Genomic DNA, 20000 nt, shown 5'->3' with positions numbered 1-20000 from the left:
AGATCTGAAAAACTACTGAGGCTAGAGGGCTGCAAATTGGTATGTTGATCATCCACCCTCCAATCATCAAACATACCAAATTGCAGCCCTCTAGCCTCAGTAGTTTTTATTTTATTGAAGGTTAAAGTTAGCTGTAATCGTGCGTCTGGCAGCTATACAGGCCAGGCCACCACCGTGTAAAAAAAAAAAAAGAATTAAGGTCGAATTAAAAAAATGCATGTTTTTTAAAAAGCAATTTTGATAAATAACAAGATCCAACGAATTTCTTATTAATAAGATGTACTACGATCTTCACCCATAATTCAATGCATAATCTGTGGTCTTGACCCCGGGCCCCCCAAAAAAAAGTCTTAATTTAGGGAAGGTCATGTAATGGCATGGAAAAACAGAAGCGAGGGGAGGGTTCCATAGCCTGGGGCAGAATAGGATAAGAGGAAGCAGAGAGGTATATCGTTGTTAGGTATTGATCTCTGTCTCTCTGTCTCTCTGCCTTCCGCTTCGGAAATCATTCGCTCATTTGCATAAAAAAGGACTTCCGGCCGTTTCGTCCATGGCTCCGGCTTTGTTGGAGGACTTGGGTTGTGAGGAGGTCTTCTCCTACTCCTACTCCTACTCTTACTCCTATTCCTACTCCTACTCCTACTCATACTTCTACTTGTACTTCTACTTCTACCACGCTTACTCCTACACCTACTACTGCTCCTACTCTTCTATCACTCTTACTCCTCCTACTACGACCTCTCCCACCACTCCTACTCCTCCCAGTGCCTTTCCTATTACTATTACTGTAATTCCTACTCCTCCTACTACGATTCCAACTTCCATTACCTCTCCTACTCCTACCACCACTCCTACTCATATTCCTCCCACCAGTCCTACTACCTCTCCTACTCCTACTACCTCTCCTACTCCTACCACTTCTCTTACTCCTCCGAGTCCTACTACCTCTCCTACTCCTACCACCTCTCCTACTCCTGCCACCTCTCCTACTCCTACCACCTCTCCTACTCCTACTATCTCTACTCCTACTGCCTCTCCTACTCCTACCACGTCTCCTATTCCTACAATCTCTACTCCTACCACCTCTCCTACTCCTACCACGTCTCCTACTCCTCCTATTCCTACTATCTCTACTCCTACTGTCTCTCCTACTCCTACTACCAGACCTACTACCTCTCCTACTACTGCTACTACTACGACCACTCCTACCTCTCCTACTCCTACTCCGCCTTCCACTCATACTCCCACTACCCATGCTTCAACTTGATGCCTCCACCTGTTAACCTGACCCCCCCCCCATCCCCTCATCCTTTTTACTTTGCTTTCTGTTTTGTCTTGTCTTCCCCCCCTCCCCTTTCTCTCACACATTCCCCTACCCTTCCAATTCCCCCACCCTCCATTATTCTCCCCTTCCCTTGATCTTTGTCCCTGCCTCCTTCATCCACTTCCCCCACCCACCCCCTCCGTCTCTCCTCACCCCTGACTTAACCCCTATTGTCCGCGACCCCCTCCCCTCCCCTCCTCAGTTCCCCTCGCCCATTGATAACAAAGAAACTTTTATGTTCCTTATGTGTCTGTGTGTGGGTGTGTGTCAGTGCATATAATTGCGTTACCTTTGAGACCTCTCTCTCTCTCTCTCTCTCTCTCTCTCTCTCTCTCTTGTCTTTTGTCTGTGGGGGGGCATCTTTTGTTTTCATGGCATATATGGATTTGGTACGGAGGCTTAATTTTTTTTCCTTTGGAATCTGTCATTTAGAATTATGGTCTGGTTTTGGTTTTCTCTCTCTCTCTCTCTCTCTCTCTCTCTCTCTCTCTCTCTCTCTCTCTCTCTCGTTTTGAGAATCACGTATATGATGAGCGTGGTCGTATTTGCTTTTTTTTTTTTTTCATCTTTTCATCTTTCCTAGTTTTTTTAAAGGAATAAGCCTGTTATGAAACGTTTGAGGGAAACGTTATTAAAAAAGCCTTTTTTTATGGAACGCAATATTTATGGGTGATTTTTTTCTATAAAAAAAGCCTGGGTTTTTCAACGTTTATGGGAAACGATGTTAAGAAAACTTTTTTTTTTTATATAAAACTTATAAGGGAAACGTTTAAAAAGCCTGTGTTATACAACGTTTATGGGAAAAGTAAAAAAAATATCTTGTGCAACATTTATTGGAGATGTTTTCTATAAAAAAAAAGCCTGGGTTCTGCAGCGTTGGTGGGAAACGTTTTTTTTTTAAAAAAAGCCTGTGTTCTGCAACGTTGATGGGAAACTTTGTTAAAAAGCATTCGATGCAATATATATTTTATATAAATGTCAAAGAAAGGTACTGCAATTTAATTCACCTCACTGATTTCAATAGATCATTAATCTAGACATTCAGGACTGACAAATTACATGATCGGATTCCCTTAAACCATTGGTTCTTAAACTTTTTATTACCACGCCCCTCTAAGAGTTGGTCCTTCCTCCACCCCCCATCTTGCGTCTATGAGTAAAATTCCCTCCCAGATTTAAAGGAAAATTTTAAAAAAGAGAGAAAGAGAAGGGGTTTCGAGGATAGGGAGGGAGGTAAATACGTACAAAACATGGAGAGCCCAAAGAGTCTAACCAGAGTAGTAGACTATAGGAAACTAACGTCATAAGGCGATACCTTTGCTTATTTTTCATAAACTTCTGAATATTAGTTTCTCACTCCTGGTAAGAGAATAATGAACATAATTAGAGAATTTTTTACTTTTCCCTATGGCTCGCGCCTCCCCTGGAAATTCCTGACGCTCCCTAGGGGGCCACCCCCCCCATGTTAAGAACCACTGTCTTAAGCTATATTGAAGAGAAAGTGTACCTCTTAAATTATAAAGTATGGCTTCGGATATTAAAAATATACATATGGCAGATCATATGTTGATTTTTTTTTATAAATATCCCAGTGTAGAATCTCTTATTTATTCATTGTTATTTGTACTTCTAGGAATGTTCGACTTCTTTTTATTTCTCACCGTAAATGTTCAAGATGCCCTAAGTAGTAAGGTTCATCCCTGAGTCAACTTGGATCTTACATCAAATATTGGCTCACATATTTGAGCTGCAGTCAGCTGGCAATTATAGCTGAGGATGTTTTTATCCAAGATTTGGCTGGATAGAATATGTAGTTATGGTAAATGTGAGTAAAGGATATTTTTTGGAATAAAGTAGAAATTTCTAAAATTGTCAGTTGTGAAATATATCACACTGAATATGATTTTAAAATGGTATAAGTAAATAAATCTTAATCTATTTGATTAGACTGAAGAGAGGGAAAAGATTAATGAAAACAAAGAACAGGATAATAGTATGGATGCAGAGAAACTCATAGATTCTACATATGAGGCAATACAGCAACATACTTATGAAGAAATAAATTATGACATGATAAATCAAAATAAAATCCCAAAGAGGTTGTACCCGGATCTTCATACTGATGGAAAGAACAAGAAAAAAAAAAAGAAAAGAAAGACACAGTATGCACCCTTTTGAAAAGAGGGAATTGCAGGTTTGGTGAAAGGTGTTATTACAAACATCCCAAGATATGTCACAATTATGAGATATATGGCAAATGTGCATATCTAGATGGCTATGAAGAGGAATGCAGCGATCTACATCCAAAAATATGTAGAAAATGGAAAGAAGGAAATGGATGTAGGTTTAATAAGAAATGTAGGTACATGCATCCTGTAGCCATGAAAAACCAAAATCAAAATCAAATACATATAAAAAATCAAGGTAAAAATGAAACAAATAAAGAAAAGAACAAAGATCATGTGATGAAGGCAAAAAACAAGCCAACAACACATTATGAAATGTCAGCACCACGATATGAGCCATCAGCACCTAGATATAGCACAAGGAACAAGCAATGTATCTATGATGCTAAGGATGGTGCAGATATGGAGATAAGTGCAGGTTTATGCACAAAGTGAATAAATATGAAGCTGGAAGAACAAGTATAATGGAAAAGTTGGATTTTTAATGTACGAATTTCTGGAAATGAAAAAGATCAACATATCAGAACAGGAAAGAGACATGGGAAAATCCTTATTATTACCCATATTAGATTATGGAGATAATACGCAAACCATCATAGTGATGAACGCGCAGGGTTTAGTTTCGAGTAACTCAAAAAGAAAGATAGAGTTCTTAGAAGAACTAACCCAAAATGAAAAAATAGAAATATTGAATATAAGTGAAACCTGGTATTCCCAAGAGACTGGTAATGATGACCAGATAAAGGGTTTCCAAACTTATAGATCAGATAGAAAAATAGAAATCAAGGGGGAACCGCGATATATGGGAGAGATGCCAATCAAGGAAAAATCTGTGAGAAATATAGTAACACAGAATGTGAATTAATAGCGGTAGAATTTGAATATGAAAAATTAGTGAACATTGTAATATATAGACCCCCTAATACTAAAGAGTTTGACATAATAATTGAAAAATTGGATGAAATATGTAGAAATCACAAGGATTGGACTATACTCCTAACTGGAGACTTTAACTTTCCTTTTGTAGAATGGAAAGAACGAATAGGAGACTGTGGTTGTATTTATACATATAAAAAGAGAGCAATAGTAGTGCAGAAGATAAGAGGCAATTTGAAAAGCTATTAGATATGCTACTAGAACATAACATTCAGCAAATAAATCACCTACCATCAAGAAAGGATAATATTTTAGATCTAGTATTTGTGAACGAGGTGAACTATGTTAAAGAAATAATAGTATATAACACGAGTATTTCGGACCATAATGCCATAGAACTAACAGTCCGTTCCAGAACATATGAAAAAACAGAGAAAAGCAAGAAAAAAAAAAATGGGAAGGATATGGAAAATACAATTTCTATAGTAAGAATATAAATTGGTCAAAAATAAATGAAGAATTAAACAAAGAATGGGAAAATATATTTGTAAGTGATGATATACAGGTAAATACCGATATATTATATAAAATATTAGAGGAAATAGTGGAAAATATATACCAAGAAAAAAAGTAATCATCAGTCACGAATTCCAAGAGACAGAAGGATATTGTTCCAGAAAATTAGAAAGTGGAAAAAGCTCTTGCAAAAGAAAAGAATGCATGGAAAGTGATGGAACTAAAAAGTAAGATAGAAAATGCAGAACAAAAGATTATACAATCAAAAGAAAATGAAAAAGGGAACCTAGAAGAAATTACTCTACAAAATATCAAGCAAAACCCTAAAATTTTTTATTCATATGCAAAAAAGATGAATAAAATAAGAGTAGAAATAGGCCCTCTAAGAATTGAAGGGTGATTAACGAATGAAAAAAAGGAAATATGTAACATATTAGCAGAAAGATATAAGAGTGAATTTACACCTAGAATTGAAAATGAAGATAATGATACAGAAATAAGAGATGAAAATACTGAATACTTATCAGATATAGATATTACAGAAGCCGATATTGTGCAGGCTATTAATGAAATTAAAATGGATCAGCAGCAGGACCAGATGGAGTACCTGTCATATTGTTAAAGAAAGTGGTTCATTCAATCGCAAAGCCGCTAGCAATATTATTAAGACAAAGTATAGATACAGGCAAGATTTATGATGAGCATAAATTAGCATATATTACTCCTACTTTCAAAAGTGGTTCAAGACTAGAGGCAAGTAATTATAGGCCTGTGAGTCTGACATCTCATATTATGAAAGTATATGAAAGGGTAATAAAAAAAATATAATGAAACATTTAATGAAAAATAGATTGTTCAATATAGGACAACATGGTTTTGTACCCGAAAAAGTACACAAACCCAACTGTTAGTCCACCATGAAAGCATATATAAAAATATGATAAATGAAAAAGATACAGATGTGGTTTACCTAGACTTTGCAAAAAGCTTTTGACAAGGTAGATCATAATATATTAGCGAAAAAATTAGAAAACATAACATTGTTGACAAAGTAGGAAGATGGATAAAGAATTTTTGCAAAACAGAAAACAGATAGTGATTGCAAACGATGAGAAATCGGATGAAGCTACGGTAATATCCGTGTACCACAGGGTACGGTGCTAGCTGCATTGCTGTTTGTGATTATGATTGCAGACATAGACAGTAATGTTAAGGACTCAGTAGTAAGAAGTTTTGCAGATGACACAAGAATAAGTAGAGAAATTGCTTGTGATGAAGATAGGAACTCGCATACAAAGAGACCTAAATAAAATATATAAATGGGCAGAGATAAATAGGATGGTATTTAACTCTGATAAATTTGAATCAATGAACTATGGTGATAAAGTAGGAATGCTATATGCATATAAAGGACCTAATAATGAGACAATCACAAACAAGGAAGCAGTTAAAGACCTTGGTGTGATGTTGAATAGGAATATGTTATGCAATGATCAAATAGCAATTCTATTGGCAAAATGCAAAGCAAAAATGGGAATGTTGTTCCGGCACTTCAAAACAAGAAAAGCTGAACACATGATTATGCTTTATAAAACGTACGTTCGTAGTCCACTTGAATATTGCAATATAATATGGTACCCACACTACCAAAAGGATATTGCACAAATAGAGAGTGTACAAAGGTCATTTACAGCTAGAATAGAAGAAGTTAGGACCTTGACTACTGGGAAAGACTACAATTCTTAAATTTATATAGTCTTGAAAGGAGAAGAGAACGATACATGGTAATTCAAGCATGGAAACAGATAGAAGGAATTACCGAAAATATCATGGAACTAAAATTATCAAAAGAGCAAGCAGAGGTAGATTAATAGTGCCAAAAACTATACCAGGAAAATTAAGGAAAGCACACAGGACATTAATCCACCACGCACCAGCATCGATAATGCAGCGTCTATTCAATGCGCTACCAGCTCATCTGAGGAACATAACAGGAGTGAGCGTAGATGTGTTTAAGAATAAGCTCGACAAATATCTAAGATGCATCCCAGACCATCCAAGACTGGAAGATGCAAAATATACCGGAAGATGCGTTAGCAACTCTGGTAGACATCAAAGGCGCCTCACACTGAGGGACCTGGGGCAACCTGAACGAATTGTAAGGTCTGTAAGGTAAGGTAAGGTCTCTCTCTCTCTCTCTCTCTCTCTCTCTCTCTCTCTCTCTCTCTCTCTATATATATATATATATATATATATATATATATATATATTATATATATATAAATAACAACCGGTTGTCCAGTTTATGTTTTTGCAAGCAATAATAATAATAATAATAATAATAATAATAATAATAATAATAATAATAATAATAATAATAATGTTATGCATTTGGTATGGTGACTGTAGCTTTTCTCTCTCTCTCTCTCTCTCTCTCTCTCTCTCTCTCTCTCTCTCTCTCTCTCTCTCTTCATACAGTATGATGGATTCACTATTATCAGACTTGGTGGGCTGGAAATTGGAAGGGAGAGTGATGTGATGTTCTTAACGAAAAAAAAAGGAGCAAATGATGACAGAAGGGGAGAGAGAGAGAGAGAGAGAGAGAGAGAGAGAGAGAGAGAGAGAGAATGTTATCTGGCGTTACTAAGAGAAAGGGAGAAGTGAGCTGCAAGTTATCTGGCATCACTGAGAGAGAGAGAGAGAGAGAGAGAGAGAGAGAGAGAGAGAGAGAGAGAGAGAGAGTCATCTGGCGTTACTAAGAGAAAGGGAGAAGTGAGCTGCAAGTTATCTGGCATCACTGAGAGAGAGAGAGAGAGAGAGAGAGAGCAGTTACATTAGTTACTATAATGAGAAAAGGTACATTTATTACTTGATAATGAACCTCACATAGGGGACAATAAAAATTTGCCTGTGTGTGAGTAACATTGCCGAATATTGTTAAAAAGTTAAAAGAAATTGATGAAAAAAAAAATAGATTAAAATTGGAACTGACAGAATCAGTGAGGCAGTGAGCGAAATGATTAAACGTAGCATCACAGGCTCTGTTGTTGAGACTGTGAAGAGCATTTCTTTGGGCAACACAGGAGAATGAATGAGGTCTTATACTTGCTGTTGCGACATATTCTTTGTTAAAGGAGGGGGGTTGGGCGGAAATGAGACCCTCCGGTGCATTTTCCCGAGATGTAACCGAGTACCGGGACCTTTCCCTGAAAAAAAGCGGAACGCCATATCTTAAAAACTAACCATAGGATTTTCTTGAAAATAATCTCCTTATGTTTCCCACACCCAAATTCTTCTAGGGTTAGTAGCTTTAACCTAACCTTAACCTAACCTAACTTAGGGGCATGGCAAAAACACCGGGGCTGGTGCAATACTAGCATACATCTCAGGGATTTGCACTCCGGGTGGGTTGAGGGGGGGACTCCAGTGAATCACTAAAACAACCTTTTTATGTAGTTTTATGAAATATTTTTTTTTTTTTTTTTTTAGATTTTAAACTGATTTTAGGTTTTGATTCTCAGATTTCCTGTATTCCATGTACTTCCTCTTACTTCTTCCTAATGATCACCATAATATTCTTTGGAAATTACTTCTTCCTAATGAACACCATGATATTCTTTGGAAGCTTGAATTTAATTTCAAGTCAATGTCCCCCTTTGGTGGGCTTGTTCTATATGAATAGGTGTCTTGTACTGAATAATAATAATAATAATAATAATAATAATAATTTCTTGTTAAGAGGAAGATGCCTTTAAATAGACAAGTATGAAGGAGATATATATAATTCATAATGTCCATTTGGATGTCCTTTACGAAAACTTTTTCTTTTATCTTTCATTTTTTTTTCGTCGTGGGTATAATTGAGACCCATCCTGTCCTGCCCTCCAAATCTCTCTCTCTCTCTCTCTCTCTCTCTCTCTCTCTCTCTCTCTCTCTCTCTCTCTCTCTCCTGCATGGTCTTTCATTAATTTTTTTTTTTGTGAACGTGATTTAAACCCATCCTATCCTGTCCTGCCCTCCAAATCTCTCTCTCTCTCTCTCTCTCTCTCTCTCTCTCTCTCTCTCTCTCTCTCTTCTCTCTCTTTGCAGTCTTTTATTTTTTTTTTTTTTTCGGTCGAGGACGTGATGTAGACCCATCCTGTCGTGCCCTCCAAATCTCTCTCTCTCTCTCTCTCTCTCTCTCTCTCTCTCTCTCTCTCTCTCTCTCTCCCAGTTCCATTAGTCTTCCGTCGTGACGATGCATTTTCGACCGTACGTCCCAACTCATTAGGGGCGAATATCCCCCTTCTTCCCCGCGAAATTATTTCTCAGACAAACACTTCTGGGTTGGAATTACCCTGCACGACTGTGGATCGTGCATTTGTGCGTCTTTGAGCCGTGCTATAAATTTCGTCAACGACTCTTGGGCCGTGTAGTCTCCTGTTATACTGTAGGTGACGCTGGTGACTAGACCCAGCTCCTGCTCTCTCTCTCTCTCTCTCTCTCTCTCTCTCTCTCTCTCTCTCTCTCTCTCTCGTTTGAATCCCGCCGCTGTCTCTTGTCAAGTTATGCCTTCATCGCCTAATATTTTATCTGAAGTCACCCACAAGAGCAACTCGGAGATGTCTGTGGACACCTAAATAAGTAATCACCTCAGGCATTACTTAAGGTTCTTCGCGGCGTCCCTTCGGCCTTTAGCTGCAGCCCATTCCATTTCTTTTACTGTACCTTCGTTCATAATCTCTCTTTCCATCTTACCTTCCTCAATCCTCTCCTGACAATTGCTTTATAGTGCAGCTGCGAGGTTTTCCTCCTGTTACGCCTTTCAGACCTTTTCACGGTCAGTTTTTCTTTCATAGGTTCCAGCGTTTGGCCTTTGGCCTAAATCCTATATTCTACTCTGTTGTAATCATATTCTATTCTGTTCTACTCTTAAGTAATTAATTAAGAGACAGGGGTTTAATTTTTTTAATTACGAGTTATTTATTTTTTTTGGTTAATTTAAGGAATAGGGTTTTGTGAAATATAATTTAAAAATGGCGAGCTTTTACCAGTCGCTGCAAGCTGTGTCGGGTTGTGTGTGTGCGCATGCGCGCTCACAAGTATATAGAATATGCGAAGTAAAACTACTTGTAACGTTCTATTGAATTTATATTTTTGGTTTCCCAAAGGCAAACTTTATGTATGAATACTTTGTGTATGCTTAGAGAGAGAGAGAGAGAGAGAGAGAGAAATGTCGTTGATATTTATTCATTACAGTTCCTATTTGAAGCCTGGATGAATTCAGTGTAACTGGCTCATGTCATAAGGTAGAACCTAATTAATATGGATAGGTGATGAGCTGTGACTCTGCGATTATGCTCTCTCTCTCTCTCTCTCTCTCTCTCTCTCTCTCTCTCTCTCTCTCTCTCTCTCTCTCTCTCTGTCAGCACGACTGCAATGCAGATTCCGTCATTGTTATGGCAAGTGATAATATTGGTTATTAATAACGGCTCATGCGGACGTCAAGGTTATTCAGGCCCGAAGATATGTCATTGTTACCTTTTATTTTTTTATTAGATTGTGAAATTAGGGAAATATTTGGTTTTGTTGTTGCCGTCTGTAATTGGAGAATTATATATATATATATATATATATATATATATATATATATATATATATATATATATATATATATATATATATATATATTTATATAATATATATTTTATATTTTATATATATAATTTATATGTAATATATATATACATATACATGTGTGTATATATATTTTACTAAAGGACCTCATTCAAACTGGGTGGTATCTAATGGAGTATTTATTCAGAAAACCATCCAGTTTGAGTGAGGTCCTTTTAGTAATTCTACTAATGCACAGAACAATTGTGTATGTGATAAAGTTAATGTATATATATATGTATATATATACACATATATACATATGTATGTACATTATATATATATTTATATATCATATGTATACATATATGTATTTATATACATATATATACATTATATTATATATATATATATATATATATATATATATATATATATATATATATATATATATATATATATAGAGAGAGAGAGAGAGAGAGAGAGAGAGAGAGAGAGAGAGAGAGAGAGAGAGAGATCACCTCAAGGCGATCGGGGTAGCACTGAACAACCCGTGTTGATAAAGCGACAAAATGCGAGCTCCAAGCTGACCGTATCTAGTATGGTAATGAGGAATGTCATTATTAATGAATATTTTTTTTTTTTTTTTCATTCGGAATCCGCGTTCTTGGAATAGCGGATTTAGATGCCCTAATTAGGTTTCGAGTGTTTAGGATTCTGCTGCTGATCCTTTTCGAAGAGATTTTAATGCGGCGTTTCCGGGCGGGTGGTGGGATCTTCGCATGCGCAGGATTCTGTGATAGTTTTATGCTAATTATGTAGCCTTAGGATTGCTGGGAGAAGTGTGTGTTTGTATGTACTGGGACGTCTCTCTCTCTCTCTCTCTCTCTCTCTCTCTCTCTCTCTCTCTCTCTCTCTCTCAGGTTAATGTTTTAACTGGAAATATTCTGGAAGATGAATGTTTCCGGGAAATATTCTTTGTTAATGTTAATATGAAATGTTCGAGATAAATGTTAATTAGGAATATTATAGTTGAATATTAAGTTGAAAATTTTCCAGGTGAATATTTTAACTGGAAACATTCTGGAAGATGTTAATGTTAATATGAAATGTTCGAGATGAATGTTAATTAGGAATTTTTTAGTTGAATATTCACTGGAAATGTTCCAGGTTAATATTTTAACTGGAAATGTTCAAGGTAAATGTTTACAGGAAGTATAGTTGGTTAATGTTAATATGAAATGTTCGAAATGGATGTTAATTAGAAATCTTATAGTTGAATATTTGAACATTAACGGGAAAATGTTCCAGGTGAATATTTTAACTGGAAATATTCTGGAAGATGAATGTTTCCATGGAATATTCTTTGTGAATGTTGACGTGAAATGTTCCTGATGAATGTTAATTAGAAATATTATAGGTGAAAAGTTGAATATTAACTGGAAAATGTTCCAGGTGAATATTTTAACTGGAAATATTCTGGAAGATAAATGTTTACAGGAAATATTCTTTTGTTAATTTTGATGTGAAGTGTTCCAGACGAATGTTAATTAGGAATTTTACTGTTGAATATTTACGGGAAATGTGAAAAGATCCATGTTTACGTGGAATGTAAGAAGTGAATATTAACAAGAAAATTCGAAGGTGTATATTAACAGCGAATGTTGAGTGTGATTATTAACAGGGGTTGTTAAATGTGAATATTAACAGCTGTTGTTCAGTGTGAATATTAACGGGATGTTAAGTGTGAATATTAACCGGGGTTGTTAAATATGAAAATTAACAGGGGTTGTTAAATATGAATATTAACAGTAGGTTTTTAAATGTAAATATTAACAGGGGTTGTTGAATGTAGATATTAATAAGGGTTGTTGAATATGAATATTAACAGGCGTTGTTAAATGTAAATATTAACAGGGGCTGTTAATTGTGAATATTAACAGGGGCTGTTAAGAGTGACTATTAACAAGGACTGTTAAATGTGAATATTAACAGGGGCTGTTAAATGTGAATATTAATAGGGATGTTAAATGTGAATATTAACAGGGTGTGTTGCATTTGAATATTAACAGGGGCTGTTAAATGTGAATATTAACAGGATGTGTTACATTTGAATATTAACAGGGCTGTTAAATGTGAATATTAACAGGGGCTGTTGAATGTGAATATTAACAGGGGCTGTTAAATATGAATATTAACAAGGGTTGTTAAATATGAATATTATCAAGAAATGTTAAAGATCAGTATTAACCGGAATGTTTTTAAGCGAACAGTATCAGGCAGTGTTTGAGTTGAACACTAACAGAAAATGTCCAGTGTGAAGAGACAATCTCACTCAATTCAATATTCATCAACATTGCAAAATTATATCTACGGAAGTTCGTGCGCACGTTCACGGGAGCACGCGCGTGCGCGCAAGCACGTATATTTTAGCACGAATTTACAGTTTAGTGTGGAGAGAGAGAGAGAGAGAGAGAGAGAGAGAGATCGGAGGCTGCATTTCTTAATGGGACTTCTTCCTCCGACGCGTTTTGCAATTAAGCCCCGACTTGCTGTTGCTAGTAACAGCTGCTGTTGTTGCTGATGCTGTTCCTCTTGCTCCTGTTGCTGTTGCTGTTGTTGCTGTAATATGGAAACATCAAAGAGGACCGCTTCATTGTCTTTGTTGTTAAATGTCGCTGGCATCTCTTTTTACCCCCTGGCCGTCATCTATCTCTCTCTCTCTCTCTCTCTCTCTCTCTAGGTCTCCTCCTCCTCCTCCTCCTCCACTTCTTCTTCTTCTTCTTCTTCTTCTTCTTCTTCTTCTTCTTCTTCTTCTTCTTCTTCTTCCCTCTCTCTTTCTCTCTCTCTCCCCCCCTGCCTCCTTTTCTTTGTCAGGGCTCCTCCTCCTCCTCCTCCTCCTCCTCCTCCTCTTCTTCTTCTTCTTCGTCTTCTTCTTCGTTCTAGTCCCATGTGTCTTGTTTTCCTCCATTAGGTGAAATGGTCGGGAGGTAGAAGGATGCTGGCATTGTCCTCTCTCTCTCTCTCTCTCTCTCTCTCTCTCTCTCTCTCTCTCTCTCTCTCTCTCTCTCTCTCTGAAAGATAAATTAAGTAATAGAAGTAGCAGTTCTAAGAATCTTGCATCTGTCTCAAGCTTCGTAACACAATAGAAACAGTTATCCTATGTTCTCTCTCTCTCTCTCTCTCTCTCTCTCTCTCTCTCTCTCTCTCTCTCTCTCTCTCTCTCTCTCTCTCTCTCTCATATATATATATATATATATATATATATATATATATATATATATATACTGTGTATATATATATATATATATATATATATATATATATATATATATATATATATATATATATATATATATATATATATATATATATATATATATATTTATATATAATAGGAGTAATTCTTAAGAATATTTTCTGTCTACACATAGTTATAGCAAGAATGTTTTTTTTTCCTCTCTCTCCATCATGTCATACAAAGAATAGAAACAGATCTTGAGATTCTCTCTCTCTCTCTCTCTCTCTCTCTCTCTCTCTCTCTCTCTCTCTCTCTCTCTCTCTCTCTCTCTCGAGGTAGGGTGTCGGTCCTGTTGCCGGCATGTTTGACCAGCGCAAATATTCAGGTTCCACCCACCTTCTCTCTCTCTCTCTCTCTCTCTCTCTCTCTCTCTCTCTCTCTCTCTCTCTCTCTCTCTCTCTCCCCGGTACTGGACGCTGTGATGGATAAGTCAACGTCTTTGTATTATTGTCCTATTGTTACGATTTTTATTTTTGTGTATTATTCGACAGCGTCGCCCATTGTGTGTGTCGCTGATTTAGTTTGTGGGCTTTTATCGTCGTTTTTTTAGTCGTTATCGTGAAATAACGACAGGATTTGGTCGTTTTGCAGTTATGTGGTGTTTATGTGAAGTATATCACTGTATTTGGAAGGGGTCCGCCTAGTGAAACCTGGAGTGTATTATCCGTAGACTGTTTAACACTAGCGCACTCGGTATACTGTACAGTAGTTAGGATTGGCCCCCCCCTGTGGTGGGCATGTTCCATCTGAATAAGGTTCATCATGTGAATAATAATAATAATAATAATAATAATAATAATAATAATAATAATAGTGAACACGTGAATGCTTGTTTCATAGATAATTGTGTGTGTGTGTGTGTGTGTACGAGTTTGTGTGTAATTTTTTGTGATTTTTCTGACCTTGTGTTTATAGTTCAGTACTTCAATCGTAAAATTCGTGAATTTTACATTTCATTTTGAATAGAACGAAAAACCTCCAGCTACAATTCTATACAAACTCCAATACAGACATTAAACTGTATATACGTATGTTTGAAGCTTTTGAATATACTATATATATATATATATATATATATATATATATATATGTATATATATATATATATATATATATATATATATATATATATATATATATATATGTTATGTATATATATTATACATTATATTTATTATATATATATATATATATATATATATATATATATATATATATATATATATATATATATATATATATATATATATATTATATATATATATTACAGTATACTGTATTGGCCTCAACTTATATTTCCTAACAGGGAAAACTGTTTTGTGTTTAACTCGATTCCTGGGCGAGTCTGTAATTACATACATACTGGCAAACATTATTATGTATGCATGCATGTTATATTTATGTATGCATGCATGTTATATTTCACTACTGAACTTGTGTATATCTTCGATTTTCGATATGCGACTTGAGTATAGAGAGATTTTTTATAGGAGAGAGAGAGAGAGAATGAGAGAGAAGAGAGAGAGAAAAGACTGAAAAGGACCAAAAGACTAAATTAGAACTTTATTCAGGAGACTTCATTAGAGAGAGAGAGAGAGAGAGAGAGAGAGCTGTTCCCTTAAAAGACCAGAAGTCTAAATTAGGACTTTATTCAAGAGACTTGACCCCCTTTGTTTCATCAGTGAGCAAAAGTTTGAGGCAACATGTTTAGAACTCTCTCTCTCTCTCTCTCTCTCTGTGCTGTAATGTCAGGGGTAGCGCGTCTGATGGCCGAGTATCTTAGAAAAAAAAAGTGCATATGTTTATCTGTATATTGCATTTGTGTACCTGGTTGTCAGTCAACTTACGGTAGTCGCAGCTGTCACTCCTGAATAGAATCTCACGAGCAGGACTTCGTTCTCCTTTTTGTTCGTTATTTTGCGCGCATGCGCTCTGCTTATTCAACTGTCCTCGTTCTAACACTTATACCAAACCATTCTTCGGCTTAATTTGGGTTTTTGACACGAAAGCCGTACGTAAATACTAAGTGTATTGGAAAACAATATATTTTTAATTGTGGTGAGAGAATTGTCGTCTAATTATATTGAATATATTTTTTCTTTGCAGTGATTTTTCATTTTTCATTCTTTTAGTTGTTTTTAACAATTTCTTCTAATTGTTTTTAATAATTTCCTTTGTATTTTATTATGATTTCTTCTATTTTATAATAATTTTTGCTAATATTCAATAATATGTTTTATTTTTTATAATTTATTATTATAATTCTTCTATTTTTATAATTCTATTTTTTATATTAATTTTTTAAAGTTATATATAATTCTTTTATTACTTATAATAATTTATATTTTTATATTAATTTCTTCCGATTATATTTAATTTCTTTTATTATTTGTTATAATTTGTTATTTTATAATAATTTCTGCTTATTATGTTGGATAATTTATTTTTTATAATTTTAATTTTTTATAATGCTTTTGTTTCTTTCTACAATATCGTATATTTATTATTATAATTTGTTCTAATTATTCTTAATAATCTCTTCCAATAATTTAGTGTACATTAAAAGCAGAAATTGATAACTAGATCCTTTAAGTAAAATAAAAGACTTTGGGAAAAAATAATTGAGACAATTATTAGAATTATCTTTAAAAATTAATTGAAAGTTATTGGAATTATCTTAAAGAACGAATTGAGGTCATTATTACAATTATCTTGAAAAAAAATCCTATTGAGATAGTAATTGGAATTATCTTAAGAAAAAGAGCAGAGAATCATTGAAATTACCTTAGAGGAACTAATTGAGACAATAATTGGAATTATGTTAAAGAGTTAAGATTATTGTTTGAATTATCCTAAGAAAAAGAACTGAGTTAATCGAGTCATCCTGAAAAAACGAATTGAGACAATAATTGGAATTATGTTAAAGGATTAAGATAGTTGTTGGAATTATCGTAAGGAAAACAATTGAGATAATTGAATCGTGTTGAAAAAACGAATTGCGATAATAATTGTAATTATGTTAAAATAAAGAATCAAGGTAATTATTAACATTATATCTTTGAAAAAACGAATTGAGATAATTATCGGAATCATCTCACAATTATCTTAACGAACGGATGAGGTAAAACAACACCAAAAAATGTCTCTCACGAGAGGCCTCGCCTCCAAGAACAACAACATAATCATCAACAACAACAACGATGAGGATGACGATCCCACAACGACCCCGGGGAACAACAACCCCAGCACCGGGGGGGTGGGGCTACCACCCCCCGTGGGCCCCGCCCCCATCCACAAATTCGCCCTCTACAACCGCCACCAGAGCAACAACCAAAGCGATGTTGTTGCGACGATTAACGAGAACAACAACAACAATAACAACAGCGCCCTCTCCGTCTGGGACGAGGAAGAGGTAGACGACCTCGAGGAGGAAGAGGACGACGAGGACGACCTCGAAGAGGAAAGGATGAGGCGGGTTGGAGTGAGAGGTATTTTGGGGGGGTCGCAGACCCCCCGACACCACAGGTACCCCAGGACGCTCTCGAGGTCCCTCTCCCCTCCCTCCTTCTCCATATCTCGTTCCTCCCCCTCCCTCGCTGGAGGGGGAGGAGGAGGGGGCGTGTCCGTCTCCCCTCCCTACAGGAGGCTGAGGCCCTACGGAGGCTCCGTCGGGCAGAACAATAATCTGAATAATAACGGGAATTTTAACCTGGAATGCTTCGAGGCCTACTTCAAAGGCGGCAGGCAGCCTTCCAACCTGCCCGCCCTCCTCAAGGTGAGGACTCTGTTATTATTATTATTATTATTATTATTATTATTATTATTATTATTATTTATTATTATTGTTATTATTATTATTATTATTATTATTATTATTATTATTATTATTATTATTATATATATGATCGCCCTCGTCAAGGTGGGACTCCATTATTATTATTATTATTCTTATTATTATTATTATTATATAACAGTCGCCCTGCTCAAGGTGAGGACTCATTATTATTATTATTATTATTATTATTATTATTATTATTATTATTATTATTATTATTATTATTATTATATAGCAATCGCCCAGCTCAAGGTGAGGACTCTGTTATTATTATTATTATTATTATTATTATTATTATTATTATTATTATTATTATTATTATAACAATCACCCTACTGAAGGTGGGGACTCTGTTATTATTATTATTATTATTATTATTATTATTATTATTATTATTATTATTATTATTATTTGATTGTATATTAGGCATCTATTTTTTTAAATCTAGATTCTTTGTGGCTAGAGATTCAGGTTTCATGTGACATAAGTTTTAAAAGTTGTTTTTTAATTGCTGTTAGTTTTTTTTACTCGCCGTTAATTTTATTACACGTTTATTTTACTCGCCATTAGTTTTTTTACTCACCGTTAATTTTTTTTTTACTCGCAGTTAATTTTTTTACTCATCGCTAGTATTTTTTTACTCGCCGTTAATGTTTTTTTATTCATCCTTGGTATTTTTTGCTCGCTGTTAATTTTTTTTACTTATCGTTAGTATTTTTTACTCGCCTTAATTTTTTTTACTCGCCGTTAGTATTTTTTTATTCGCCGTTAATTTTTTTTACTCATCGTTAGTATTTTTTTACTCGCCGTTAATTTTTTTTACTCATCGTTAGTATTTTTTTTACTCACCGCTAATTTTTTTACTTATCGCTAGTTTTTTTTTTTTATCTCCATTAGTTTTTTTACTCACCATAATTTTTTTTTACTCACCAGTATTTTTTTTTTCATATTCGCCGTTAGTTTTTTCTCGCCGTTAATATTATTCCACTCGCTTTTTATTTATTTTTGACTCGCCTTGCGTTTTTTCTTAATTGCCATTAATTTTTTTTTCTTACGCCCACAGTAAAGTCAACTATTTCTCCTCTTCTTCAGCTTCTCTCGTAGATCTTGTGCATAATTTAATCAGACTGCCCTTTGACCTTTGCTCTATTAGGCAGGACCTGTGAAATGATTTTATGTTGGCGGCAGTGTCAGGATTTTGTTTAACTTTTTAAAAAAATTTTTCGTTTGTAAAAATTTGTTTCGATGTGAATATATTTTGAGAAAAACATGTATTTTTTCAACTTTATTATATATTTTTTTTTAAATAATTTTGTTTCGACGTGAATATATTTTGAGGATAAATGTATTTTTTCAACTTTATTTTGTTTTTGTTTGTAAATAATTTTCTGTTTCGACGTGAATATATTTTGAGGATAAATGTATTTTTTTCAAATTTTTATTTTTTTACAGTTTTTCCTTGTGAATGCTGTTGGTTTTGACGCGAATACACTTTGAGGAAACAATTTTTTTTGCGTATTTTTGCTATATTTTTTTCTGTCTGTGAATATTCTCTATTTCGACGTGAATGAATTTTGAGGAAAAAATTTATTTTTTTCAACTTTTTATTTTTTTACAATTTTTCTTTGTGAAAGTTGTCGGTTTCGACGTGAATACATTTTGTGGAAACAATTTTTTTCGAGTATTTTTTACAATTTTATTTTCTGTCTGTGAATGTTGTCTATTTCGACTTGAATATATTGTAAGGAAAATATATTCACTAATTTTTTACTACTTTTTTTATGAAAATTGTCTGTTTCGACGTAAATACATTTTGAGGAAAACATTTGTTTTCAATTTTATTTCTTACAAATTTTTTTTCCTGTCTGTGAATATTGTCTGTTTCGACATGAATATATTTTGAGGAAAAACTGTGAAAATAAACTGTATAATTTTACATGGTATAATGCTGTGTATTTAATGCTGTGTATTTTCTTGTACTTTCTGTTACAGTTTTTCGTGATGAAATTTTTTTATTTTAGTTTTGGTGTTACCTGATCCAAAGGCAAATGAACTTAATTTATTTTTTTCTTTCTCTCTTTCAGGTATGTGCTGCTTGCGTTTTGCCACTTCTGTCTGTCACGAAGGTAAGTGGTGTGTGAGAGAGAGAGAGAGAGAGAGAGAGAGAGAGAGAGAGAGAGAGAGAGAGATTTTGATTTTGCCGCAACTAGTTTGCACTTTATTCTCCATTTTCTCTTTTTATATTATTGTAATTATATCCGAATTTGTCTGTATTTTATTGTCTATCAGGTCAGAAGTCATCAGTGTTTGCCCTCTCTCTCTCTCTCTCTCTCTCTCTCTCTCTCTCTCTCTCTCTCTCTCTCTCTC

At 34.8% G+C, this 20000-nt stretch overlaps 2 protein-coding genes across 2 annotated transcripts in view; both read left to right on the top strand.

Annotated features, from left to right (window-relative positions):
• Nucleotides 1-1298, top strand: part of LOC136843035 (uncharacterized) — a 1638-nt gene extending 340 nt beyond the window's left edge. Inside the window, exon 1 of the mRNA XM_067111025.1 lies at nt 1-1298. This exon is cut by the window's left edge and continues 340 nt beyond it. Within this exon, the coding sequence (XP_066967126.1) occupies nt 551-1267 (717 nt within the window). The 5' untranslated portion in view covers nt 1-550 and the 3' untranslated portion in view covers nt 1268-1298.
• Nucleotides 1-20000, top strand: part of LOC136842389 (probable serine/threonine-protein kinase DDB_G0277165) — a 56316-nt gene that overhangs the window by 20436 nt on the left and 15880 nt on the right. Inside the window, exons 2-3 of the mRNA XM_067109646.1 lie at nt 16352-17573; nt 19718-19759. Coding sequence (XP_066965747.1) covers nt 16938-17573; nt 19718-19759 — 678 coding nt within the window. The 5' untranslated portion in view covers nt 16352-16937. The remainder of the gene's footprint in view (nt 1-16351; nt 17574-19717; nt 19760-20000) is intronic.

The sequence above is a fragment of the Macrobrachium rosenbergii genome, chromosome 10, assembly GCF_040412425.1.
Source record: "Macrobrachium rosenbergii isolate ZJJX-2024 chromosome 10, ASM4041242v1, whole genome shotgun sequence".
Taxonomy (NCBI): Eukaryota; Metazoa; Arthropoda; class Malacostraca; order Decapoda; family Palaemonidae; genus Macrobrachium; species Macrobrachium rosenbergii.
Note: the sequence above shows the minus strand (reverse complement) of the source record. Positions and strands in the feature narration are given on the sequence as shown.